The sequence below is a fragment of the Erinaceus europaeus genome, chromosome 5, assembly GCF_950295315.1.
Source record: "Erinaceus europaeus chromosome 5, mEriEur2.1, whole genome shotgun sequence".
NCBI lineage: Eukaryota > Metazoa > Chordata > Mammalia > Eulipotyphla > Erinaceidae > Erinaceus > Erinaceus europaeus.
The window spans coordinates 86,533,306-86,560,670 of NC_080166.1; the positions used below are offsets into that span (position 1 = coordinate 86,533,306).

At 47.4% G+C, this 27,365-nt stretch overlaps 1 protein-coding gene across 6 annotated transcripts in view; it reads left to right on the plus strand.

The window, feature by feature from the left end:
- ADA2 (adenosine deaminase 2) overlaps nucleotides 1-27,365 on the plus strand; it is a 47,229-nt gene that overhangs the window by 4,136 nt on the left and 15,728 nt on the right. Inside the window, exons 1-5 of one of the 6 annotated variants that reach the window (XM_060191464.1) lie at nucleotides 18,988-19,052; nucleotides 19,595-19,677; nucleotides 20,842-20,901; nucleotides 22,577-22,891; nucleotides 24,905-25,130. In XM_060191464.1, coding sequence (XP_060047447.1) covers nucleotides 20,886-20,901; nucleotides 22,577-22,891; nucleotides 24,905-25,130 — 557 coding nt within the window. In that variant the 5' untranslated portion in view covers nucleotides 18,988-19,052; nucleotides 19,595-19,677; nucleotides 20,842-20,885. Of the gene's footprint in view, nucleotides 1-2,584; nucleotides 2,683-18,937; nucleotides 19,053-19,594; nucleotides 19,678-20,841; nucleotides 20,902-22,576; nucleotides 22,892-24,904; nucleotides 25,131-27,365 lie in introns of those variants that run through there. The other 5 variants (XM_060191468.1, XM_060191465.1, XM_060191467.1 and 2 more) reach the window with 5 other exon arrangements.

The window sequence follows — 27,365 nt, forward strand, 5'->3', positions numbered from 1 at the left end:
AAAGGACCCTGCCTGAGGACAAGCCTTATCAGGACCTCATCAGTGAAGGCCACCCATTGTTCGAAGGACCCTACATGGGGACAAGCCTTATCAGGACCTTTGAACAGACTTTGTGGTGTGCTGCCTACCGGATGGGTGGTCATAGCCGATGGCAGGAGGATGTGGCGACCCTGCCTGGTTGAATTCTATTGGTTGTGTGATCTTACTATATTTGAAAATAGCCCGCGCTTTGCTTTGTATGGACCCCGCTTTTTGCTAAGTTTGAAATGACTGGATCTTGTGTTTGCTATAGCCTGTTATTGGATGTAGGTTGATAAGGTGATGTGCTCCCCCTCCCTGAGTGTAGTCTGAATTCCTATAAATTGTATGGTTTGAGCCCTGTTCGGGGTCGAGTTTGGTAGACTAACACCAGTCACCATCTTGGCCCGGATTGCAATTCGTCAATAAACATCTTTGCTTCCTTACAGTGGATAGTGGTTTGATTTATGCTCGCTAACATTCACCATCCCAGGACTTTTCTCCTGCTTAGCCCAGCCCCCAAAATTCCACACCTACAAGCTGTGACATGTGGGATGCCCAGGGTTCAAGCAGAATAGGAGCTTGTGGGAGGGCAGCAGCCCGGCCTTGTCCCTGTAAGAGGGTGATGGACACATGAAGACACACCCAAACCCTAGAGCTGAGGCCTCTTGAGTGTGTCATCTCACTATCTCCTGGGCTGCTGCTTTATTCATTCCAGCACAACACACAGGCAGCACAGTTGGCAGTCAGCTGAGGTCAAGAACAAACACCTCATCACAGACCCCTGCAAGCGTCAACCCGGCTTTGACCTAGCACGTTATGACTGGGCCCTCCTCAATCGCTATCGAACAGGCCATGGCCGGTGCGCCGCTATGTTCCATCACTGGGGAGCCAGAGACGACCCGAACTGCCCCTGCGGCTACAGACAGACTATGACCCACATAGTCAACGCCTGCCACCTCTCCAGATTCAAAGGAGGTCTCGAAACTTTACATCAGGCTCAACCTGATGCTGTTGTCTGGCTACGGAAGAAGGGCAAACGCTAGAAGAAGAAACAGGCAGCACAGCACTGAAGCTTCCCCCAGGCACTATGTCTCCTCTCATGTGGTGCCAGGGTTTGAATCAAGGTCCCAGTTCTCCAGTCCCCCACCCCCACCCCAGTGCATTGTTGAGATGCCTCCAAGGCTTGGTCTCCCATACCCTGGAACCAATATTTTGGCTTGTTTGTTTGTTCTGAGTTCCAAAGTCCCAGGTTCAATTCTCTGCACCAACAAAAGTCAGAGCTGAGCCGTGCCTTTGGTTAAAAAAAAAAAAAAAAATCCTGTTTGTTTGCTTGCCATGGGGGCTATCACTGTGGCTACTGCTTGCATGACGAATCCACTGCTCCCAGGGGCCATCCCCCCCCTTTTTTATCCTTCCCCTTTTTGTTAGAGACAGAGAGAAATTGAGAGTGAAGAAGAGAGATACCTGCAGCCCTGCCTCAACACCACAGGTGGGGACCAGGGGCTTGAACCTGGGTCCTTGTGCATGGTAGCACATGCATCAATTGGGTGTGCCACTGCCCACCCCCATGTGACTCTTTCTTTCTTTCTTTCTTTCTTTCTTTCTTTCTTTCTTTCTTTCTTTCTTTTTTAATTATCTTTATTTCTTTATTAGATAGAGGTAGCTAGAAATTCAGAGGGGTGGGGGAGACAGAGAAGGAGAGACACAGAGAGACACCTGCAGCCCTGCTTCACCACTTGTGAAGTTTTCCCCCTGCAGGTGGAGATCAGGGACTTGAACCCAGGTCCTTGCACACTGTGACATGTGTGCTCAGCCAAGTGTGCCACTGTCCCAGTCTAACTTTCTCAATAATAGCTGTGATTTCGAACAGGGTGACGGCACACCCACTAGGGTACCCACATCACCATACACAAGAAGCCGGGTTCTAACCTCCAGGGTGGGGGGAAGCTTTACAAGCAGGTGTCTCTCTTGTCTCCCACCGCCTTCTCAATTTCTCTCTCTCTCTCTCTCTCCCCAATAATAAATTAAAAAGATAAGAAAACAAACAGCACCCTTCTGGGACCAAGCACTGGGACTTCTGCCACTGCAGCTTGTGGCCAGATCCTGGGGGGGAAAGGAAGCTGTTCTCAGGGCTCCCTTCCTCTCTCTGCCCTATCTTCCTCCTCCTCCTCTTTCTTCCCTCCATACCACGTGCACTCATGCTGGTTGACAGTGGTCAGTTGTAGGGGATGTGAGTGTCCTGGCATCACCCGTCCCTGCTGCTGTCACTGTACCCAGACTGGATCATGACTTGGTGGCATGAGCAGAGAGGACAGGCCTGTACTGCTTCTACCTCCAGCAGGATGACCAACACACTCAGAGTTCCTGGGGGACCCCCCTCCCCACCAGACTTTCCAGAGAAGGGGGCTTTCACTGCCTACCCCTGCTCCCCACACCACCACCACAGCTGAGCCCCCCCTGGGAGCTCCCAGCTTCCCAGCAACCCTGGATGCAGACAACTGAAATCAGATACTGTTGTGAATGGAGTCATTCCACCCTCACCTTGGAGAGCAAGGAGAAGGGCAGAAAAAGAAAGAAGACAGGAAAGTGGACAGAGGAGCAAGACAAGAAGGACAGCACCTGGTGCCAAGAGGCCAGTCAGACCATCAGCCCAGCCCAAAGGTGAGTACCTGGTGTTGTTAAAATTTTCGGACGGCTTCACGGGCGGGTAACAGAGACGCGGAGACAACGGCTGGGCAGGGAAGCTGTATTTCTTTATTCAGGAACAACGATTTATAAACTAAGACAAACTAATCACCAAACAGAACTCTGCTGTCTCTTTGCGGTGGCGCAAGCACTCTCTCTCACTCTGTAACTCAGGAACCCTGGCACTTCTCTGTAACTCTGGAACTCTGGCGGGGTTCCTTCGGGGCGGGCCAAGCAGGCCCGCTAAACTAACTTGACTGATCTAATTCTCTCGGCGAGGGAGAACTACCCAATGTAAAGCATGCAACAACCTGGCCTCTGGGGCGGCTGACACCACCTCAGGGAACCTGACAGTCAGAGAAGAGCCAAGGCTGTTCCCACAGTAAGTGGGAAGGCCACCTCCTGCTGTCTGCCTGTCCTTTTCAGGACCTATGGCTCTGCAAGTAGGGGAGCTCTTCTTAAAAATGTGTTTTATTCCCTTTATTTTATTTTAACTTAATTTTTTACCAGAGCACTGTTGAGCTCTGATGTACAGTGTACAGGGGATTGAACCTGGAACTGTGGAGCTTCAGACAGGAGAGTCTCTTTGCATAACTACTATGCTATCTACCCCCACGATATTTAATTTTTTTTGCCTCCAGGGTTATCCCTGGGGCTGAGTGCCTGTACTATGAATCCGATGCTCTTGGAGGCCATTTTTTTCCCTTTTGTTGCCCTTGATATTTATCGTTTTTTTGTTTTTATTATTGTTGTCAGTTACTGTTGTTGATAGGACAGAGAGAAATGGAGAGAGGAGGGGAAGACAGAGAGGGGGAGAGAAAGACAGACACCTGAAGACCTGCTTCACTGCCTGTGAAGCAACCCTCCCCTGCAGGTGGGGAGCTGGGGGCTTGAACCTCGATCCTTATGCCGGTCCTTGCACTTCAGGCCATGTGCGCTTAACCTGCTGCTCTACTGCCTGGTCCCCTCGTATTTACTTTTTTGTGGGGGTGGGGGGAGAGACACCAGAGCACTGCTTAGCTCTGGTTGAGGATAGTTCTGGGCATTGAACCTGAGAAACTCAGGCATGAATTTTCTTTCTTTTTCTTTTTTTTTTTTTTGCAAAACCACTATGCTGTCTCTGCAGCCCACAAATCCCCCTAGCCCACAAATAATCTCCTCTTCCTCCTTTAGTCCTGGGAGCAAGATGACTTAGTGTAGAACACCTGTTTGCCACATGGGAGGCCCTGGGCTCAGCCCTGCCCTACCATGCACACACACCTGTACACACACACCAAGACAGTCAGGGGACAGTTAACAAAGATGACCAGCCAGGAGTCCAAAATGAAATGGGCCACTGAGTGGCCCAAAGACAACCCTGTCCTTCCTCTCTCTCTCTCTCTCTCTCTGTGTCTCTCTCTCTCTCTCTCAAAATATTTTACTTATTTATTGGATAGAAACAGAGAGAAATTGCAGTCTGGGAGGTGGCACAGTGGATAAAGAATTGGACTCTGAAGCATGAGTACATGTACCAGAGTGATGTCTGGTTCTTTCTCTATCTTTCTCATGAATAAATAAATAGAGGAGATAGAGAGACAGACACCTGCAGCATTGCTTCTACTTATAGCTTCCCCCCTGCAGGTGAGGACGGGGGCTTGAACCCAGCTCCTTGTGCACAGTTTCACATTTGTTCTACTAGGTGACCACCACTACCCAGCCCCTTGTCTTCTCTTTTCTAAAGAGCCTTTTCAAAATGATTTCTTTGCTTTAGTCTATATGAAATAAAGAGTGTCATCTGAGACAGAAACAGAGAGAGAGAGAGAGAGAGACAGACAAGCAAAGACCCACCCTGGACTTGACTTGCAGTGCTGAGAACCTCAGGCATGAAAACTCGGTTCACTGCCAGGTGAGCTATTTTCCTAGCAGCGCACAGAGTACTTTTAGGAGAGCTATTTCCAGGACCTGGGTAGTGGTACACTAGTTGAACACACCTGTTACCATGCATAAGGGCCTGAGTTCAAGCCCCCAGTCCCCACCTGCAGGGGGAAAGCTTCACGAGCGGTGAAGGAGGGTCACAGGTGTCTCTTTCCTTTTCTCCCTATCTCCTCTTCCCTCTCAGTTTGTCTCTAGCTAATACATACATAAATAAATGAATGAATGAATGAATGAATAAATTAAGTGTTATGAAAAACAGGAGCAGAAGAAGAAAAGGAGGGCAGGGATAGATAGCATAGTGGTGGTGCAAAGAGACTCTCATGCCTGAGGCTCCAAAGTCCCAGGTTCAGTCCCCTGCACCACCATCAGCCAGAGCTGAGCAGTGCTCTAGTTAAAAGAAGAAAAAGAAGAGGAAGGAGAAGAAAAGAAGGAGGAGGAGGAGGAGGAGGAAGAGGATGAGGAAGTGGAGGAGGAGAAGGAGAAGGAGAAGAGGAAGAAGCAGCAGAAGGAAAGGGGTAGATAGTCCCTACCCTGGCATTTACTGAGCTCCTGCAGTGCCCTGAGTCTTGGCCTTGGCGTGGGATGCTGTGGGGCAAGTGTTTGTCCCTTCTCTGCCTGTGGAGCTTGTCTAGGGTCTGACACACTCTCCTCACACCTGTTCGCATGTCTGTGTATATATGCTGCATGCATGTGTTGCCACTGGGATTATTCTTGGGGTTTGGTGCCTATATGGCTGGCTTTTTTTTTTTTTCTTCCTTCCTTTCTTTCTCCTCCCTTTCTTTATAAAATATACTTATTTCTTTATTATTGGATAGAGACAGAGAAAAATTGAGAAGGGAAGGGAAGATAGAGAGCAAAAGAGACAGAGAGATACCTGCAGCCCTGCTTGACCACTCATGAAGCTTTTCCCCTGCAGGTGGGGCCCGGGGACTTGAACCTGGGTCCTTAGCACTGTAACGTGTGCAATTAGCCAGGTGTGTCACCGCCCAGCCCCTCCCTTTCTCTCTCTTTCTTTTTAAGTATTTTATTTATTTATTTATTTAGATTTCTGAGAAAGATGCAGAGAGAGAAAAACACAGTGAGAAACACCAGAGCACTGCTCAGCTCTGGCTTATAGTGGTGCTGGGGACTGAACCTGGGACTTCAGAGCCTCACGCATGAGAGTATCTTTGCATAACCATTATGCTATCTACCTCCACCCTCTTTCGTTCTTTCTTTTTAATTTTTAAAAGAACTATATTTACTTATTGGATAGAGACAGCCAGAAATCAAGGGGAATGGTGGTGATAGAGAGGGAGAGAGACAGAGAGTTACCTTGCAGGTGGGGACTAGGAGCTTGAACCCAGGTCCTTGATCATTGTAAAGTGTGCTTAACCAGGTGCGCCACCACCCAGCCACCCCTTTCTCTCTTTCTTTTTTTCTTTCTTTCATCAGAGCCCTGCTCAGCTCTGGCTAATGGTGGTGCAGGGGATTGAACCTGGGACTTTGGAGCTTCAGGCATGAGAGTCTCTTTGCAGAACCATTATGCTATCTCCCCCTGCCCAATTTTTCTTTCCATTCCTTTACTATGTGCACTTAGCCAAGTGCACCACCATCTGGTCCCATTTCATTTCCTTTGAATATCTGAGAAGAGATAGTAACCACAGCAGCCAGGAAGAGACAATCAAAAAGAGTGGCCCAGGAGGTGGTGCAGTGGATAAAGCAACAAAGTCTCAAGCATGAGGTCACAGGTTCAGTGCCCGGCATCACATGCTCTGAATCTCTCTCCCTCTCTCTCTCTCTCTCTCTCTCTCCCTCTTTCTCTCATAAATGCAGAAATACATTTGAGAAAGAGAGAGACTTCAGCACTGCTTCACCATTAGTGAAGCTCCCTTCCTGCAGGTGCTTCTACAAAGTGGTCTGGGGTTCGAACCCAAGTTCTAGCTAGCGTTAACATGTGTGTTTACTGGGTGAGCCAACTATTGCCCTCTTCCCCAATACCTTTGTGTGTTTAATCAACTGTAATTTATTCATTTATTAACTTTAGGCGGTGCTGGAAGTCAAACTTAAGTGCTTTACCACCGAGTCAGCTTTCTGCCCAAACGTTTCCATTTTTAGAGAGAGAAGTGAGTACCAAGTACAGCGCCACCATCCACAGACGACTTCTCCTTCCCCTCCTTCTCGCCTTCCTTCTCCTTCTTCTTTTAAATAGATTTGTGGTTTTTATTTATTTTTTTTAAGAAAATGGCAAATACAGGATAATCACTTTTTTTTTTTTTTGCCTCCAGGGTCATTGCTGGGACTTAGTGCTTGCACTATGAATCCACTGCTCCTGGTGGCCATTTTTTTCTCCATTGTTGTTGGACAGGACAGAGAGAAATGGAGAGAGGAGGGGAAGACAGAGAGGGAGTGAGAAAGATAGACACCTGCAGACCTGCTTCATCACCTGTGAAGAGACTTCCCTGCAGCTGGGGAGCCAGGGCCTCGAACCGGGATCCTCACGCCATTCCTTGTGCTTTGTACCAGGTGCACTTAACCCACTGCGCTACTGCCTGGCTCCCCGTGCTTTTTTTTATTTATTTCAAAAGTCATAGAGGGAGAAAGAAGCAAAGCATCACTCTGACACGTTCAGTGCCAGGGATCAAACTCAGAATCTCATGTCTGAGAGTCTATCCCTTAATTAAGTGTGCCACCTCCTGGGCTGCCATCTAGAGAGTTGATTGTTACTCTGATGTGATATTGGGTGTCAAATTCATGGCCGACCTCACCATTACAAGTGCTTTCTTTTTAAATATTTATTTATTTATTATTGGAAAAAGAGAGAAATTGAGAGGGGAGGGGGAGATAGAGAGGGAGAGAGACAGAGAGACCCCTGCAGCCCTGCTTCACCACTCGTGAAGCTTTTCCCCTGCAGGTGGAGGAACAGGGGCTTGAGCCCGGGTCCTTGTGCACTGTAATGTGTGTGCTTAACTTGGCCCCTCCCTTTCTTTCTTTTACCAGAGCACAACTCAGCTCTGGCTTATGGTGGTGTGGGGGACTGAACTTGGGACCTCAGAGCCCCATGCATGTGAGTCTTCTGCATAAAGTCTTCTTACTACCTCCCCCACCCTAAACACTTCTCTATTTTATATTTGTATCATTTTATATCATTTATATTTATATCATGTATGTGCTCAACAACTATCTTTAAAAAGGGCCCAGGGCAGCTTCTTCTTCTAGCGTTTGCCCTTCTTCCATAGCCAGTCAACAGGTCAGGTTGAAAGCTGTCAGGAGCTGCTTGTTGCTGGCTTTGAAAGTGACTGGGATCCATGTGGATTCAGTCGGCTAGGAAGGATCGTCAGTTTCCCCAATGAATGGGTACTCACGGCATGCACCACGAGAAGGTCGATCCAATGCAACCCACCAGGGCAGCTTATAATTTATGACACCATCCTATCCAACCCCAAATCAGACTTACTTGGGGTCCAGCCTTGGAGGGAAGTCCGGATTTATTTAAGAGAGAGATGAGAGAGAGACAGACAGAGACAGAGACAGAGAGAAGGGGGCCAGGTGGTGGTGCACTTGGCTAAGCACTCACATGACAGTGTGCAAGGACCCAGGTTCAAGCTCCCGGTCCCCACCTGCAGGGGGAAAGCTTCACTAGTGATGAAGCAGGACTGCAGGTGCCTCTGTCTCTTTCCCTCTCTATCTCCTCCTTCCTCTGGATTCTCTCTGTCTCTATCCAATAATGAATAAATTGAAATATTAAAACCAAAAATAAAATTTAAGGGGAAAAAAAGAGAGAGGGAGAGAAGCAAAGCACCAGGCTGGCACTCACTGCCAGTGACCAAACTCAGGACCTTAATGTCTGAGAGTCGAAAGCTCCACTCATCAGGACACCAGACACACTTCTAGTGCCAAGACATACTGCCTGCCTAGTCCCTCTGCACAAGCCTCCCTCATCCAGAAGATTCTGCTGCCTTCTCTGGGAAGACCACCAGCCCAGATCCCCAGGCATCCAGTTCTCAGCTCCCTATCCTCCTTGGGCTCTGGCTTCTCCTCCTCTGTATGGCCTGAGGCTGGTCCTTGTTTCTCTCATCACAGGGTGGCCACCATCCCTCAGCCCTGTGCCTCAAGCTTAGCACAGCTCCCGGTGCAGAGGAACCAATTAAGATGGCTGCTTGCAAACTGTTTGGTACTTACTCAAGCATTATGCACTAGCTCATTTCAATCTTTTGTTTAATTCTGTTGCTGTTTATTTCTTTATTCCATTTGATAGGACAGAAAGAAGTTGAGAGAGAAGAGGGAGACAGAGAGGGAGAAAGATAGACACCTGCAGACTTACTTCACCACTTATGAAGCTTTCCCCCTGCAGGTGGGGACCAGGGGATCAAACCCTGATCTTCAAGCCTTGTAACATGTGCACTTAACCATGTGCACACCAGCTCTCCTCTCCTCTCCTCTCCTCTCCTCTCCTCTCCTCTCCTCTCCTCTCCTCTCCTCTCCTCTCCTCTCCTCTCCTCCCCTCCCCTCCCCTCCTCTCCTCTCCCTTCCTTTCTTTTTTCTTTTCTTTTCTTTTCTTTTCTTTTCTTCTCTTTTCCTTTCTTTATTTTGTTTTTTTGCCACCAGAATCTTCAATGAGACTCAGTGCCTGCATGACTCCACCACTCCCAGTGAGCATTTTTTTTGTTTTGTTTTATTTTTAGATAGAAAAGGTAGCGCAGTGGGTTAAGCACATGTGGCAAGAAGCACAAGGACTGGCGAAAGGATCCAGGCTTGAGTCCTGGCTCCCCACCTACAGGGGAGTCGCTTCACAGGCAGTGAAGCAGGACATTGCAGTGCTGTTCCACCTTTCGTGAAACTCCCCCCAGGGGCTCCCATGTAGTGGCTAGGGACTCAAACCTGGATTCTGTGTATGGCAATCGCTGCTATGTTTCTTGGAGTAGAAGATGCTCACTATGCTCTCTCTCTTTAATATTTATTTATTTGGATAGAGACAGAGAGAAATGGAGAGGGGAGGAGGAGATAGAGAAGGTGAGAGACAGAAAAATACCTGCAGCCATGCTTCACTGCTCATGAAACTTCCCCCCTGCAGGTGGGGACCAGGGGCTTGCACCTGGGTCCTTGAGCACTGTGATGTGTGCGCTCAACTGGGTGCCTCACCACCCAGCCCTTCTTTGCTTCCTCAGAGGGATGGGAAGAGAGACCACAGCTCTGAAGTGTCCTTCAATGCAGTGAGGGGGGGCAGCCTCAGTCTTGGGCCAGGCACATGGCAAAGCAGGACACTATCCACGTGAGCTATTTCACTGGCCCAGTAAATCTTTAAAAAAAAAACCAAAAAGGTGTTTGTACAGATCTGGGAGTCCAGCTCAGCTGGTAGAGTACAGGGCTTGAATCCCTGGGGTCCCGCTTTGATCTCTGATACCTCATGTGCCAGAGCTGAGCTGTGGTCCAGTCTTATTGTTCATGAAAATACAATAAAAGAGGGGCCGGATGGTGGTACACCTGGTTGAGCGTACATGTTACAATGCTTAAGGACCCAGGTTTGAATCCCTGGTCCCCACCTGCAGAGGGAAAGCTTTACAGGTGGTGAAGCAGGGCTGCAGGTGTCTCTCTGTCTCTCTTCCTCTCTATCTCCCCCTTCCCTCTTGATTTCTGAGTCTCTATCTAGTAAATAAATAAAGATAAAAAATTTTAAAAATACAATAAAAGTTCTAAGATCTTATAATGTTGTAAAACCAAGGTTCAATGAATAAAAAATGAAGTATGTCTGGGAAGACAGAATAAGGGTAATACAGAAAGACTTTCAATTTCTTTTCTTTATTTATTTTTTACCAGAGCCCTGCTGAGCTCTGGGTTATGGTGGTGCAGGGCATTGAACCTGGGACTCTGGAGCCTCAGCTCTGAAATTCTCTTTGCAAAACCATTATGCTGTCTACCCCAGCTCACAAAAAGCCTTTATTTTATTTTATTTATTTTGTTTCCAGGGTTATCTCTTGGGCTCGGTACCTGCACTACGAATCCACTGCTCCTGGAGGCCATTTTTTCCTATTTTGTTGTCTTTGTTGTTATTATTGCTGCCATTAATGTTGTTGAATAGGACAGAGAAATTGAGAGATGAAGGGAAGACAGAGGGGGGAGAGAAAGATAGACATCTGCAGACCTGTTTCACTCCCCATGAAGCGACCCCCCTGCAGGTGGGGAGCCGGGGCTCAAACTGGGATCCTTGCACTTTGCACCATGTGTGCTTAACCTGCTGCACTGCCAACCAACCCTCACAAAAGGACTTTCATGCCTGAGGCTACAAGGTTCCAAGTTCAATCCTGAGTACCACTATAAGACCAAGTTGAACAAGGCTTGGTTTCAATAAAAAAGAATTACATTAAAATAAAGTAACATTAAAAAGGAAGCAAAGGGGGCTGGGCAGTAGAGCAGCAGATTAAGTGCACATGGAGCAAAGCCCAAGGACCAGCTTAAGGATCCGGGTTGGAGCCCCTGGCCCCCCACCTGCAAGGGGATTTCTTCACAAGAGGGGAAGCAGGTCTGCAGGTGTCTGTCTTTCTCTCTCCCTCTCTGTCTTCCCCTCCTCTCTGGATTTCTCTGTGTCCTATCCAACAACAATGACAACAATAATAATAACAAAAACCAATAAACAACAAGGGCAACAAAAGGAAAAAATAGCCTCCAGGAGCAGTGTATTCATAGTGCAGGCACCGAGCCCCAGTGATAACCCTGAAGTCAAAAATAATAATAATATAATCATAACAATAAAATATCTTTTAAAAAAAATAAAAAAGGAAGCAGAAAGAAAGGCATCAGTGAAACCCAGTGTTCTAACCTGTATAGATACCTCACCAAGAGGAGAGCCCTGAAAGGAGGGTCTTATTCTTAGTCCATAGGACTTTCACACCCAGGTGGGCACTTGCCAGTGCCTGGGGACTCTTTGATTGGCATAACTGGGGAGGGGCCACTGGCATGTGGGTCAGAGGCTGGGGTGTGGTTGAAAACGTCAGGATGCACATATCATAGCCCGTGGAGAACTACTGGTCTGCAGTGCTGCTTCACCTCACTCCTCCCCTCAGGCCCTGATACAGGGCTTCACCCGCGCCCCCCAGCAACACACACACCTACAGTGGGGCTCCCTCTTCAGACTCACTGCTCCCTGAACTCCCACTGCAGCCTGTGCCCACCTTCCCTGTGGCTCCTCCATTTTGTCTCAGAGGGTGAAAGCCTGACACTATTTCAGTGGGATCCCAGCAGAGCACCTGGTGTCTTACGTAGGCCATTCTCCTGTTGAAGGCACCATGCAGAAATGGGAGTGGTAGCAGGTGAAGGTGGAGTCTTTGGCTTTATAAGGGGGGGTACTCTCCTAGAACCACCATGTGACCATAAAGCCTGTGAGTCCTCAACTCTTTTTTCCTCTTTATCTCTTTTCTCTCTCTCTTTCTTTCCCTAACATGTTTTGTTGTCAGTAAAAGTTTAATTTTTCTGAATAATCATGCTCTCTTATCAATTCATTGTTAAGACAAGACTCTCAGAGTGGGTACAGAGTCTGTTCTTCATTATCCCTTTAACAGTCCTATCACCTGGACAAAGAAAGAACAGTGATAATGACCAGGGACCCAGAAGTTACCACAACCTCTCTGGCTTTGCTGTGAGCCGGCTGGCCTGGAGTCCCAAAACACACACACACACACTCTCTCTCTCTCTCTCTCTCTATTTATTTTTACCAGAGCCCTACTCAGCTCTGGCTTATGGTGGTATAGGGTATTGAACCTGAGACTTGGGAGCCTCAGGCATAAGATTCTTTTTGTGGGGGAGTCTGGCGCCACAGACTCCTTTCCTTGGGGAGCGGGGGGGGGGGGGGACAGCACACCCCTCATACTTTCAGGAGCAAATGTTTTGTTAGAAACACTGGCTCCCAGGAGGGACAGGAGGAGGAGGAGGAGGAGGAGGAGGGAGAGCCCAGGGCTTGGAGTTCAGGCTCCTTCTATGCCATTGGTGGCCGCCAGGCAGAGGGGACAGTGAGGGGGAGGTGGACGCTGGGGGGATGAGGGATCCAGGTGGTGGCAGCTGCTGGGGAAGTTCGGCTGCAGGGAGGAAGGGAGGGGGAGCAGCAGGGAGGAGGAAGGGGTGGGACTTGGGGACTGGAGTTTTGGGGGGGGTGTAGCAGGTGGTGGCTTGTTTATCAGCTCAGCTGTTTTGGGGAGGTGGGGAGGGAGAGGGAGAGGAGAGGCAGCTGGTCAGAAGAGGAAACTATGGCCAGGCTTTGGGCCTTAAGCACAGGTTCTGACTGGCCACCGAGAGACTCCTGACGCTGCTGGGAAGAGCCACTTTTTCTGGGCCCATACGCCGTTGTCTGCAGTGCAGACTTTCCTCCACTGGCTTCTCCCTGGCCCTGGCTGACACAGTGTCCCTGGGCCTCTGTCCCCTCTCCGCCCACATGTGAATTGTCACACAGCCCTCGGGGAACAGAGTCCAGACCAAAGACAACTGCCCCTGCGCCAGGGCCTCCCTCTCTGTGGGGAGCCTGCTCTGACGCCCCTCCCTCCGCACCCCCCCCCCTCATACTTGAGAGTCCAATGCTTTATCCACAATGCTACCTCCTGGGATTCAAAGGAAGAATTTCTACTTTATACAGTCTCCCCCCTCAATTTTTTTTTCCGTATGAATTTCTTAATAGCATTCTATACCCACCCCCCAAAAATGACCTACTGACTGTTAAAAAAAAAACTGGGCAGTGGTGCACCTGGTTGAGCGCACATGTTACAGTGCACAAGGACCCAGGTTTGAGCTTTTGGTCCCCACCTGCAGGGGGGAAAACGTTGCCAGTGGTGAAGCAGGACTGCAAATGTCTCTGTGTCTCTCTTTCTCCCTCTCTATATCCCCTTTCTCTCTCGATTTCTGACTGTCTCTCTCCAACAAGTAAAGATAATTTTAAAAAATACGTATTCATTTCTTTTGACAAAGATTAGACTAGAGTCCTGCTCAGCTCTGGCCAATGGTGGTGCTAGGGATTGAACCTGAGGCCTGTGGGGTCTCAGATAATGGGAGTCCTGTGCTCCTTGGCCCAGAATAACAGAGAGAAAGAGAGAGAGAGAGAGAGAGAGAGAGAGAGAGAGAGAATGTCTTGGACAGAAACAGAGAGGCAGAGAGAAAGAGACCACAGCACCAAAACTTCCTTCAATGTGGTGATGGTGGGACTCGAACTTGGGTCATGTACATGGCAAAACAGCTCACTTTATTTTTTAGATTTCACTTGTTTATTAATGAGAAAAGAGGAGAGAGATTGTGCTTAGGACCTCATGCTTGAGAGTCCAAAGCCTTAATGGCTATGCAAAGAGACTGTTATTGCCTGAGGCTCCAGAGTCCTAGGTTCAATCAATCCCCTGCACCACCATAAGCCAGAGCTGAGTAGTGCTCTGTTTAGAGAGAGAGAGACCAATGCCTTATCCATTGCACCATCTCCCAAACCACAAGCAGCTCCAAGTGAGCTATTCCGCTGGCCCCCAGATAGCTTTCTGTTCAAGTATACCAGTATACCATGCTGACCTCAGGAACCCAGTCATGCTGCCTCTGTGTGCTCATGTTCTTGAACTCCACTGAGATCTAATGAGCTTGTGTAAGCTTAAGATGACTGCATGTTGGTCAGCTGATGGGGCCCAAGGAGTACCTTGTTATGAGCTCTGTTGCTTTTTGCACTGGAGGGAGGTCTAGCAGGCATGCCCTGGGCAGCCTCTGCCCGTCCCATTTATTCTCATCTCCAATATGAGAATCCAGTAGGAATCCAATCTTGCCTATCTAGTTCCTGCCCTGCCCTGCCCAGTCTCCTGCCCTGACTAGAATAGCAGGGGCTCAGCAGCTGGGCTGAATGGGGAGCAGGTGGGCAAATATGGACCAGAGGTCTGGGGAGACAAAGGAGTGGTTGTGCAAAAGGCTTTCATGCCCGAGGCTCCGAGGTCCCAGCTTCCGTCACTGGGTCTACCAGAAAACAGAGCTGAGCTTTAGTTAGAAGAAAAAATTATATATATATTGACCATTGGAGACTTGAATCGTCTGTTTTATGTGTTCATTTCATTTACAAATATTTTGTTAGAAGTTGTCTCATTTTTATAGTAATTGAAACACACATATTATAGTAGAAAGAGGGTGGGGAAGATAGATAGCATAGTGATTATGCAAAAAGACTCATTCCTCTCTTTGGCTGCTGCTTTGTCTCCTGGTCAGATGCATCTCGGCTGAGGCTGTTTGAGGTGTTCGCAATGAAGAAAAAAACACACTCATTCCTTATATTGCACCAAAGTAAAGGACTCTGGGGTGGGGGCGAATGATGGCAGAGAAGGAAGTTTATTATGTGAAAAACTCAGAAATGTTACCCATGTACAAACTAGTATATTTTACTGTTGGATGTGAACCATTAATTCTCTCCAATAAAGAGAAAAAATGAAAGCCAGACCAAAAAAAAAAAAATCTTTCATTCCTGAGGCCCCAAGCTCCCAAGTTCAGTCTCCTGCAACACCATAAATCGAAGAAGGGCAGGGCTCTGGTTAAAAAAAAAAAGAACATTGGGAGTCGGGCAATAGCACAGTGGGTTAAGTGCAGGTGGTGCAAAGTGCAAGATCTGGCATAAGGATCCCAGTTCGAGCCCCCAGCTCCTCACCTGCATGGGAATCACTTCACAGGTGGTGAAGCAGGTCTGCAGGTGTCTATCTTTCTCTCCCCCTCTCTGTCTTCCTCTCCTCTCTCCTTATCTCTCTGTCCTATACAACAACAACAACTTCAATAACAATAATAACTACAACAATAAAACAAGGGCAATAAAAAGGAATAAATAAATACTTTAAAAAATTTAAAAAAAAGAAAATTAGGAAGATTGGTGCAGTAGTCCAGGAGGTGGCACAGTGGATAAAGCATTGAATTCTCAACCATGAGGTCCTGAGTTCAGTCCCCGGCAGTACCTGTACCAGAGTGATGTCTGGTTCTTTCTCTCTCCTCCTATCTTTCTCATGAATAAATAAATAAAATCTTTAAAAAGAAAGAAAGATTGGTGCAAGGAATATTATGTACAGACTTGTCTGTCTCCTTTTGTTGTGTTCTGTTTTCTTGTGCTTTGCATTAAAATTTTTTTATTAGCGATTCAATATTGATTTACAAAATTACATGTCAACAGGGGTACAACTCCACACCGTTCCCACCACCAGAGTTCTGAATTCTAAGTACCCCCATTGCAGACCACCACAGTTCTCCCAAAGTTGCAGACAAGGGTTAACTGTTATCTCTACAACTATCTGTCTACATTTGTACAGGATTGCCCCCTTATTCTTGAAGGTCCAGGCCTCTCTTCCCCTCCAAGCCAAACATAACCCTATTACCACATCCAAATATCTCTCCCCTTCTCCTCTTTTCTCTCTGGGTCCTGATAGAGCTGGAGTTCAGAGCCTTTTTTTTATCCTCTTCCTCCTATCACTTCTCCCCCACTGGGAGTATGGATCAAAGTTGGTTTTGGGGCTCAGGAGGTAGGAAAAAAAAAGGAGGAAATGGCCACCAGGAGCGGTGGATTCATAGTGTAGGCACCAGCAATAACCCTGGGGCAAAAAAAAGGGAGAGAGAGATAGAGAGAGATACCTACAACCCTGCCTCACTACTTGTGAAGCTTTCCCCTGCAGGTGGAGAGGGAGCGCTCAAACCTGAATCCTTGCGCTTAGTACTGCGTGTGCTTAAATGGGTGCACCGCCGCCTGGCCCCCCTTCTCCCTCTTTTTCTCCTCCCATTTGCCCTCAATTTCTGGCTGTCTCTATCTAATAAATAAATAAAGATAATAAGTACTTTAAAAAAAAAGAAGAAGAAGAGGTGCCAGGCAGTGGCACACTGGTTGAGCACACATTACAGTGCACGAGGACCCAGGTTCAAGCCCACTGGCCCCCACCTGCAAGAGGGAAGCTTTTCAAGTGTTGAAGCAGGGCTGCAGGTGTCTCTCTCTCCCTCTCTAACTTCCCCTTCTTCTCAATTTCTGGCTGTCTCTATCCAATAAATAAATAAAGATAATAAAATATATTTTTAAAAAAAGAGCAAGAGAGAGAAGGGGGAAACAAAGGAAGACAGAGAGACATCTGCAACACTACTTCGTAGCTTGTGAAGCTTAGGCTACTGAAATGGGTCATGTTCACTTACCAAGCTTGACATTATAGACATAGTTGTGTCTCCACATTCATATGTTGAAGGTCTAAGCCCCAGTGTCTCCAAATGTGACTGTATCTGCAGAAAGGAACTTTTTATTTTTATCTTACTTTCCTCTGAATTGAATAGGACAGAGAGAAATTGAGAGGGGTGGGGAAGCAGAAAGCAAGACAGAAAGACACCTGCAGTACTTGCTTCACTGCTAGTGTAGCAACCCCTCTACAAGTGGGGAACTGGGACTTGAACCTGGGTCCCTGAGCACACTGATGTGTATGCTTAGCTAGGTGCACCACTGCTCAGACTCTCCTGAAAGGAACTTTTAAAAAAAAAAAAATTATTTATTTATTTATTCCCTTTTGTTGCCCTTGTTTTTTTATTGTTGTAGATATTATTGTTGTTGTTATTGATGTCATCGTTGTTGGATAGGACAGAGAGAAATGGAGAGAGGAGGGGAAAAAAGAGAGGAGGAGAGAAAGAAGAGAGAGAGAAGACCTGCTTCACCACCTGTGAAGCGACTCCCCTGTAGGTGGGGAGTTGGGGGCTCAAACCGGGAACCTTAGTCAGTCCTTGTGCTTTGTGCCATGTGCGCTTAACCTGCTGTGCTACCGTCCGACTCCCGACCCTTCTTTTCTAAATTATTTATTATTTTATTTTAATGAGAAGGAGGGAGAGAGACAGAGAAAGAGAGAGAGATTAAGAAAGAAACTTCAGAGCCCTGCTCAACTCTGGCTGACGGTGGTGCTGGAGATTGAACCTGGGACTTCAGAGCCTCAGACATGAGAGTCCTTTATAGAACCACTGTGCTGTCTCCCTTGTAGCTGAACCACTCCCTTGTAGCTGAACCACTCTGTCCTGTGTAGCCTTCCCAAGCCCTTAGGCCTCACCTCTTCCTGTCTCTCTAGAGCCCTGCTCTTAAAATACTGACTCTCCCTGAGGCAGTTACCATCTATCTTAACTGCCTTAAAAATATATCTTTGGGAGCTGGGCGGTAGTGCAGGGGGTTCAGCGCATGTGGCACTAAGTGCAAGGACCCGTAAGGATCCTGGTTTGAGCCCCTGGCTCCCCACCTGCAGGGAAGTAGCTTCACAAGTGAAGAAGCAGGTCTGTAGGTGTCTATCTTTCTCTCCCTCTCTCTGTTTTCCCCTTCTCTCTCCATTTCTCTTGGTCCTATCCAACAACGACAACATCAAGAACAACAATAATAACTACAAAAATAAAACAACAAGGGCAACAAAAGGGAATAAATAAATCATTTAAAATAAATAAATAAAATATATATCTTTTAAATCTTTATTTATTGGATAGAGACAGCCAGAAATCAAGAGGGAAGGAGATAGATACCTGCAGCACTATTAACCACTTGTAAAGCTTTCTCCCTGAGGTGGAGACCGGGTTCCCAGCCCTGATCCTTGCTAGTTGTGACATGTGTACTCAACCAGGTGTGCCACTGCCCAGCCCCTCACAGCTGCCTTTTCACCTTCTTCCCCAGGGGCTCCTGCACCTCCAATTCACTCACCCATTCAGAATGGCTACAATTCCCAATTTCAAGAGTATAGTTTATTGGCATATTGCACCGAAGTTAAGACTCTGGGGTAGGTGGGTGGTGGAGGAGAGTTCAGGTCCCGGAACATGATGGCAGAGGATCTAGTGGGGGTTGTATTGTTGTGTGGTAAACTGGGAAATGTTACGCATGTACAAACTATTGTATTTACTATCAACTATAACACATTAGTCCCCCAATACAAAATTTTTAATTTGAAAAATAGAGTATACTTAGCCTCTTCTGTTCTGGACCTTACAAGACACAGACACATAAATAGATAAGGACAGAAACACACACCACACACATACACCCACACAGAGACCTAAACATATGAAATACGTGTAGAAATCCATCACCTCCTAACACTCATGCAGCTACACACAGAATTCCCACATGTGATCACAAAACACGTAAGCATGGCTGCCAGCCAAAGGACATAAACAAACACAGACATGAACACACACTAGCCTGTACACATGGACTTGGACACATGTGTCCACACACTACACATGCGTGTGGACAATGCATCTACATGTATTGCATGAACATGCACAACCATAAACAACACACACACACACACACACACACATACACACACATACACACACACTTATGCTGTAACTCTACTCTCCCTGACAGACCTGTCCCCAGAGGGTGGAAGGAAGTGAAAGCTGCCCAGGCAGGAAGTGCAGCAGCCCGTACAGCTGTAGAGGGGACTCAGGAAGCAGCCCACTGTCTCGGGAGCTCCTTGGAGGTACTGGGTATCCCCCGGGCTGGGGTCTGCCTGGAGCCCAGAGGGCAGCTGACAAGGAGATTGGCCCTGAAGTGGACTGGTGGGCAGGCAGGGAGGGAGGGAGGATGTGGGCTTCCCCCTGGCAGCTGGTGACCTGTCTGGGGGCCTTAGCTCAGAGTCTCAGATGCCTGGGGCCTAGGCCTTTGTTCTCCATGAATAAGCCACACTTCCAGTTTGCACTCACTGGCTGTGAAAAATGCAACAGGCACAAAGGAAGACATGATCTGGTGGAGGACAGAACATAGCCTTGCCTGCTGACAGACCCATCTCCCCCTTCAGCCTTGAGTACTGGGACATGTCCCAGTCCTTCAGGCTGGGACATGTCCCCAGAGGCTGAGCTGCATGGGTGCTATGGGGTCCCCAGAGAGGCTTGAGGCCTTGGTGGACTCTTGTTGGTTACACTGGGGTGAGAGGAAGCCGGGGCTGCAGCAGCTGATGGGAGGGTGAAGGGTGAGGTGCAGTGGTGCTGGTGTGGTTGTCACCTTCCTCTGTTCTGCCCACAGCTTAGCTGTACACACACGCTGGAGTCTGGAGACTGAAGAATTTAGTGCAGTTGAAGGGGTTGAAGCAGTCTAACTCTCTGACTGGGAAGTAGAGTCCCCACTGTAACTATGTAACTAATGTCAATAGTCATCTAGTTCCTTAAAAATTCCCCCTGGGGTGGCCTCGGGAGGTGGTGCAATGGGTAAGGCTATGGACTCTCAAGCATGAGGTTCCGGGTGTCCTCTGTTTCTCTCTCTCTTTCTCCCCTGCCTCTCTCATAGACAAATAGAAATTTTTAAATTCCCCCCCACCTTGGGGCCAGTCTGTGGCACACCCAGTTAAGCACAACTTGTACTAGGCACACAAGGACTTGTGCAAGGACCCGGGTTTGAGCCCCTGGTTCCCATGTGCAGGGGGAAATCTTCTGGAGTGGTGAAACAGGGTAGCAGGTGTCTCTGTTTCTCTTCCTCTCTAATCTCCCCTCCCCTCTTGATATCTATCTATCTCTATCAAATAAATAAAGATAATACAAATTTTAAAAAAGGCCCTAGTGGGGCCAGTGACTTAGGTCACTTGGATTGTCCTCTGCTTTGCCATGTATGAAACCCAGGTTCGAGCCTGGTCCCCACTACATGGAGAAAGCTTCAATACTGTGGCCTCTTTCACTCTTTCTCTCAGGAAAAAAGAAAAAAAAAGATAAAGAAAAAGGTATTATAGCATGGAATTGTCCCTGAGGTCTTCTGTAGTCTGGATTCTTTCCTCTCAGGCATCCTAAGGTGAAGCCTGCAAAAACAGTTCTTGGATGCCATTCAAATGGATACCCTGGGCAAACTGTCAATTGGAGGGTTTGACCTGAGAGGACTTTTAATAAATAGAAATTTCCTTCTCTTCTTTCATAAGTAGAAATTTCCTTCTCCTCTTTCGTAAGTCACTGCTCACTGCCAGCCAGGACTAGCCACTCTCTGAAGGCTTCCAGAAATTTTGAAAATGCTAACATTCTGAAGTATCCCGGTGATGTTTCTGAGATGGGCTGTCTAGTAATGGATTGTACTATGCTGGCATTCAGTTGGTCTTATCAACCCCACAGCTCAAGTCTTTAGTTCTCGGACAGATTTTTTAATTTTCTTTTTCTTTTTTTTTTTTTTTTTTTGGTATCTTTATTTGATAGAGGCAGCCAAGAATTAAGAGGAAGTAGGAGATAGAGAGGGAGAGGGCCAGAGAAACATCTGCAGCCCTGCTTCACCACTTGCAAAACTTTCCCTCTGCAGGTGGGGGCCAGGAGCACAAACCTGCATCCTCACACATTGTGACATGTGCACTCAACCAGGTACGCCACCACCCAGACCCTGTGACAATTTTTTTTTTTTTTTTTTTTGCCAGGGCACTGTTCAGCTCTGGCTTATGGTGCTGCAGGGGATTGAACTTGGGGCTTTGGAGCCTCAGGCAAGAGTGTCTTTTTGCATAACCATTATGCCATCTACCCTCCGCACCATGACGATTTTTTTTGTAGTTTCTTTTTGCCTTCCGTCTATCTTTTCTTTCTTTCCTTCCTTCCTTTTCTCTCTCCCTTCCTTCTGGAATCTCTGTTATTTGGGAGTCAGATATCCTGAACCAACTAATCATTTGTTTTCTCCAATTTTGTTCCTTCAAAAGGATTTTTTTTTATATTTATTATTTTTTATTGTTGTTGTGGTTATTATTGCTGTTGTTATTGATGTCGTCCTTGCTGGATAGGACAGAGAGAAATCGAGAGAGGAGGGGAGACAGAGAGAGGGGGAGAGAAAGATAGACACCTGCAGACCTGCTTCATCGCCTGTGAAGTGACTCCCCTGCAGGTGGGGAGCTGGGGCCTCCAACCAGGATCCTTACACTGGTCCTTGCACTTTGCACCACATGTGCTTATCCCACTGTGCTACCGCCCGACCCCCTCAAAAGGATTTTGTTTAATAATATATTTTATTATTTTTTTTATAGGACAGAGAGTAATTGGGGGCCCAGGAAGGGAGAAAGACACACCTGCAGCCCTGCTCCACCACTTGTGAAGCTTCCCCCTGGAGGTGGGGCCAGGGGCTCAAACCTGGGTCTGAATGCTTGGTGATGGGTGTGTTTTACCCAGGGTGCCACCATCCAGTACCGTCTGTGGCTTTATTGTGCTGGAGGGCCAATCTGGCTGCCTGATATCCCTGTACTGATTGGTTCTGTTCCGAAGTGAAACATTACAAATGCAGTGGTACTCTCTTGGGGAAACTTTCTTCTGCTCAGGGCTGTTTGAATGTTTACACCTTTCTCTGGTCCTATAAAAGGATCCATTTAAGAATGAACACTGGGGCGGGTGGGGGTGCATGTTACAGTGCACAAGAACTTAGGTTTGAACCCCCGGTCCCCACCTGCAGGGGGAAAGCTTTGTGAGTGGTGAGATAGCTGCAGATGTCTCTCCCTCTCTATCACCCCCTTCCCTCTTGATTTCTGGCTGTCTTTGTCCAATACATACATACATACATACATACATACATACATACACACATACATATATTTATTTACCACCAAGTTTCAGTGAAATAGCTTTCTGGGATATGGTGCTGCTTTGCCATGTGCATAACCCAGGCTCAAACCTGGTTCCCACTGCTTTGAAGTAGAAATACGGGGGGCTGTTCTCTCTCTGTTTCTGTCTCTATCTGGAGGGGGAGGAATTAAAACCGGTTGTTACTGAGAAAAAGCACTAGACATCTGGAGTCCTGAGACCCACCTTGGCAGGGCCAGAGCAAATGAATTCTCTGTGTGTCCCCACTCCTGCTCTTGTCAACAGGACTTGCTATGAACCCAGCGATCTGTTAGGAGTCCCCCCTACCTGTACCCCCATCTAAACCTGGAGATCTTTTTTCAGAGGGGAGTCTGCTGTTGCCTGGAGGGAAGGAGGTTGGGGTTCAGCCCTGAGTTGGAGAGACCATCACCCCCCACCCCCATTCTGACACGGCTGAGCACCTGCACATTTGCTGTTACAGACACCCAGATGCTGCTCCCTCTGTGGCTACTGTCACTGCTGCTGGCCACAGGGCTGCCTCCTATCCTCTCAGCCCCCACCACCCAGGATGTGCGGGAGCAGCTGCTGGCCCAGGAGAGGATGATGCGACTGGGGGGGCAGCTGGTGCTGAGCAGGACCGAGGAGCTGGCCAATGCCAAGCTCATGGCCCTCAAGAGTGCTGAGGTGGAGCGGGCAGCCTCAACCAGCAGCTTCCTGCCCAGCATGCACTTCTTCCAGGCCCGGCACCTCATGGAGCAGAGCCAGGTCTTCCACATCTTGAGAAGGATGCCCAAAGGTAGGGAGGGGCCTGCAGCGTGGAGGCCATTATTGGCCAGGAGGGGCCGAGGAGACAGCATATTGGTTCTGCGAATGAACTTCCAGGCCTGAGACTCTGAGATCCTAGGTTCAATCCCTGGCACTGCCATCAGCCAGTTCTGAATAGTGCTCTGATCTCTCTCTCTACCTCTATCTCTCTCATTAAAATAAAATAATGATTATGCAAAGAAACTCATGCTTGGGGCTTTGAAGTCTAAGGTTCAGTCCCCATCAAGGCCATTAGCTAAAGCTGAGTAGTGCTCTGGTATCTCACACTCCCTCTCTCTCTCTCTGTATGTATGTATCACTCTCATTAAAATAAGATATATAGGGGTGGAGGCAGGCAGTGGCACACCAGGTAAAGCACACATAGTACCAAGTGCAAGGACCCACACAAGGATCCCAGTTCGAGCCCCTGGCTTCCCTGCAGGGAGGTTACTTCACAAGCAGTGAAGCAGGTGTCTTTCTCTCTCCCTCTCTCAATTTCTCTCTGTCTTACCCTATTAAAAAAAAAGAAACAATAATAAAATAAACATGCCTGGGGAGACAGCATAATGACTCTACAAAGAAACTCATGCTTGGGGGTGTGAGGTCTAATGTTCTGTCCCCAACATGGCCCTCAGCCAGAGATGAGCAATGCTCTGGTATTTCTCTCTCTCTCTGTGTGTGATTAAAATAAAATAAACATTGGTGTATTGCACCAAAGTAAAAGACTCTGGGGTGGGAGGGAGGGTTCAGGTCCTGGAACATGATGGCAGAGGAGGACCTAGTGTGGGTTGAACTGTTATGTGGAAAACTGGGAAATGTTATGCATGTACAAACTATTATTTTTTATGGCTGACTGTAAATCATTAATCCCCCAATAAAGAAATTAAAAATAAAACAAACGGGGGCAGATAGGGGCACACCTGGCTGGGTGCACTCATCACAGTGTGCAAGGACCCCAGCTCAAGCCCCTGGTTCCAGTCCGACACACACTTCTCCTTCTCCAGTAGGACCACTTCACAGGCCATCAAATAGGGCTGCAAGGATTCTCTCCATCTCTTTCCTACTCCTCTCTCCCCTCTCAACTTCTGTCTGTCTCTATCCAAAGTAAATAAATAAATATTTCAGAAAAGAATACATAATGGTAAAATAAATACTAATAATAGTTGTGCAAAGAGACACTCCTGCTTGAGGCTCTGAGGTCCCAGGTTCAATCCCCAGCACCAGCATAAACCAGAGCTGAGTAGTGTTCTGGTAAAATAAACAAAACACAACAAACAAACAAAAATCACAAGGCCTAAAATAAAATAAATACTAAGAAAATATATTCAAGGGGGCCAGGTGGTGGAGCACCTGGTTAAGCGTGCGCGCGCGCACACACACACACACACACACACACACACACACACATAGTGCGCAAAGACCAGGGTTCAACCCCCTGGTACCCACTTGCAGGGGGAAAGTTTCATGAGTGGTGAAGCAGGGCTGCGGGTGTCTTTCTGTCTCTGTCTCCACCTCTGCTCTCATTTTCTCCCTGTCTCTATCCAATAATAAATTTAAAAAAATGTATTCAAGAACACTCCACTCAGTCATCCTGTGTCTTGTTCTTGCTGGCAGACTGGTAAGGGGGTGGGGTCTGTAAATGTCTCCCAGCTCATCCTATAAATAGAAACCAAGGGAGCAGGCCTGGGGCTCTGGCTGGACAGCACTAGTCCTCCAGCCTCAGATCATGCTCAGGGCACACAGGGCTGTGCCATGCCCTTCCCCCACCAGAACTCCTGGTGGCAGTACCATGTGTGCTGGGGGCTCAACCCTAGCCAGGTGGATGCAGAGTAGGGAGGATGTCACACTGAAGTCTGTCACAGAGGGGACTCCTACAGTGCCCACTCCTCCTGTCTCTCTGCACATCTCTTCACCACCCCCAGCCTTGACTCTTAGCCTCCCATCTTCTCTCTCTCTCTCTCTCCTCTCTCTCTCTCTCTCTCTCTCTCTCTCTCTCTCTCTCCAGGGGCTGCGTTGCACCTCCATGACTTTGGCATCCTGAACATGGACTGGCTGGTGAAAAACGTGACCTACAGGCCACACTGCCATTTCTGTGTCACTCCCAATGGGACCTTCAACTTCATATTCGCTCACCCGGATCCCCCAACCCCTGTGCCCGGGAAATGTTCCCAGTGGATTTTGCTGGCGGATCACCGCAGGGGGCTACAGAACGTCACGGAGTTTGATCACAGGTGAGAGCTCTGGGTCCCAGGTTCAATCCTCAGCACCATCAGAAGCCAGAGCTGAGCTATGCTCTAGCAGTAAATATGTATCTCTCTCTCACTCTCTCCTTAATATAAAATAAATAAAAATTTGGGGGCCAGGCGATAGTGCAGCAGGTTTAGTGCACATGCGCAAAGGGCAAGGACCGGTGCAAAGATCCCAGTTCCAGCCCCTGGCACCCCACCTTCAGGGGGGTCTCTTTACATGTGGTGAAGCAGGTCTGCAGGGGTCTGCCTTTCTCTCTCCTCTCTGTCTTCCCCTCCTCTCTTCATTTCTCTCTGTCCTATCCAACAATGACAACAATAATAATAACCATAACAATGATAAAAAAACAACAAGAACAAGGGCAACAAAAGGGAAAAATAGCCTCTAGGAGCAGTGGATTTGTGTGCAAGCACCGAGCCCCAGAGCTAACCCTGGAAGCAAAAAATAAATAAACATTAAAAAGAATGTTTATAATAATAATTTACAAAAGTATACATTAAAAATATTTTTCTATTTATTTATTTATTTATTTATTTATTTATTGCTTGTGGAGCTCATTGCCAGCACTACAAGTCTGCTGCTACTGGTGTCCATCTTTTTTTCCATTTTATTGGCTAGGACAGAGAGAAATTGAGAGGGGAACGGGAGACAGAGAGGGAGGGGTGCCAGATGGTGGCACACCTGGTTGAGCTCACATGTTACAGTGTGTGCAAGGACCTGGGTTCAAGCCCCCGGTCCCTACAGGGGGAAATCTTCATGAGTGGTGAAGCAGGGCTGCAAGTATCTCTCTGTCTCTCTCCCTTTCTACCTCCCCCTCCTCTCAATTTCTGTCTGTCTCTATCCAATAAATAAAAGTAATAAAATAAATTTAAGTAAAAAGAGAGAGACACCTGCAGACCTGCTTCACCAACTGTGAAGTGCCCTCCCCCCTGCAGGTGGGGAGAGGGAGCTTTAACCTGGATCCTTGCACAGGTCCTTGTGCTTAGTACTATGTGCTACTGCTTAGTACCGAGTGTACCTTTGACTTAGTGTAAGAGAACACCAGAGCATCATTCTGGCACATGCCTGGCCAGGTACTGAACCCAGGACCTCATGCTTGCAAGTTTGTTACAACCACTTTGTGGGCCATTACAAAAATTAGAAATTAAAAAGAATTACAAATTTTATAACTAAAAACATTTTAAAAAATATTGTCTTTATTTATAGAAGCAGAAATCAAGAGGGAAGGGGGAGACAGAGAGGGAGAGAATGAGAGGCACCTGCAGCCCTGATTTATGCCTCAGGAAGCTTTCTCCCTGCAGGTGCGCACCAGGGGCTGGAACTCCACCATCGCCCGACCCCCAAAAAACTTTTTTTTAAGACAGAGAAATGGAGAGGGGAGGGGGAAGACAGAGAGGGGAGAGAAAGACAGATACCTGCAAGCCTGCTTCAGCACCTGTGAAGCAACTCACCTATAGGTGGGGAGTTGGGGGCTCGAACTGGCATCCTTATGCTGGTCCTTGCACTTTGCACCACCTGCGCTTAACCTGCTGTGCTACTGCCCAAATCCCACTAAAAACATTTTTAAATAGAAACATTTTTTTGAAGTTGTTAGAATATATATATATATATATATATATATATATATATATATATTAATAGAAACATTTTTCAATATTTATTGGGGACTGGGTGGTGGCATGTCCTGCATCTCTCCTGAGTGGAAGAGTCAGGAACAAAGAAGTACTATAGGATGGGGGTGGGGAGAAGGGAAAAGAGCGAACCAATGAGGATTAAACCAATGTCCCTGAGGCAGGGGGGTGCTTAGTTAACAGTGGTTATGTAAATAGAATTCATCATAAGTAATACAAGCGAACCTAATGTGATGATCAAAACAGAAGGTCTTATAAGCAGGATTTAGAAGCATACCAACAGTGGCACACCTGGTTGAGTGCACATGTTATAGCACACAAGGACCCAGGTTCAAATCCCTGGTCCCCACCTGCAGGGGTAAAGCTTCACAAGTGGTGAAGCAGGGCTGCAGGTGTCTCTCTGTCTCTCTCTCTCTGTTTGCTACCCCCTTCTCTCTCGATTTCTGGCTGTCCCTATCCAATAAATAAACAAAGATAATTTTTTTAAAAAATCATTAAAAAAGAAAAAAGTCCACAAGAACTGAGTACATATATATTTATATATATTATATATATTGACTGATTATATATATATATATATATATATAT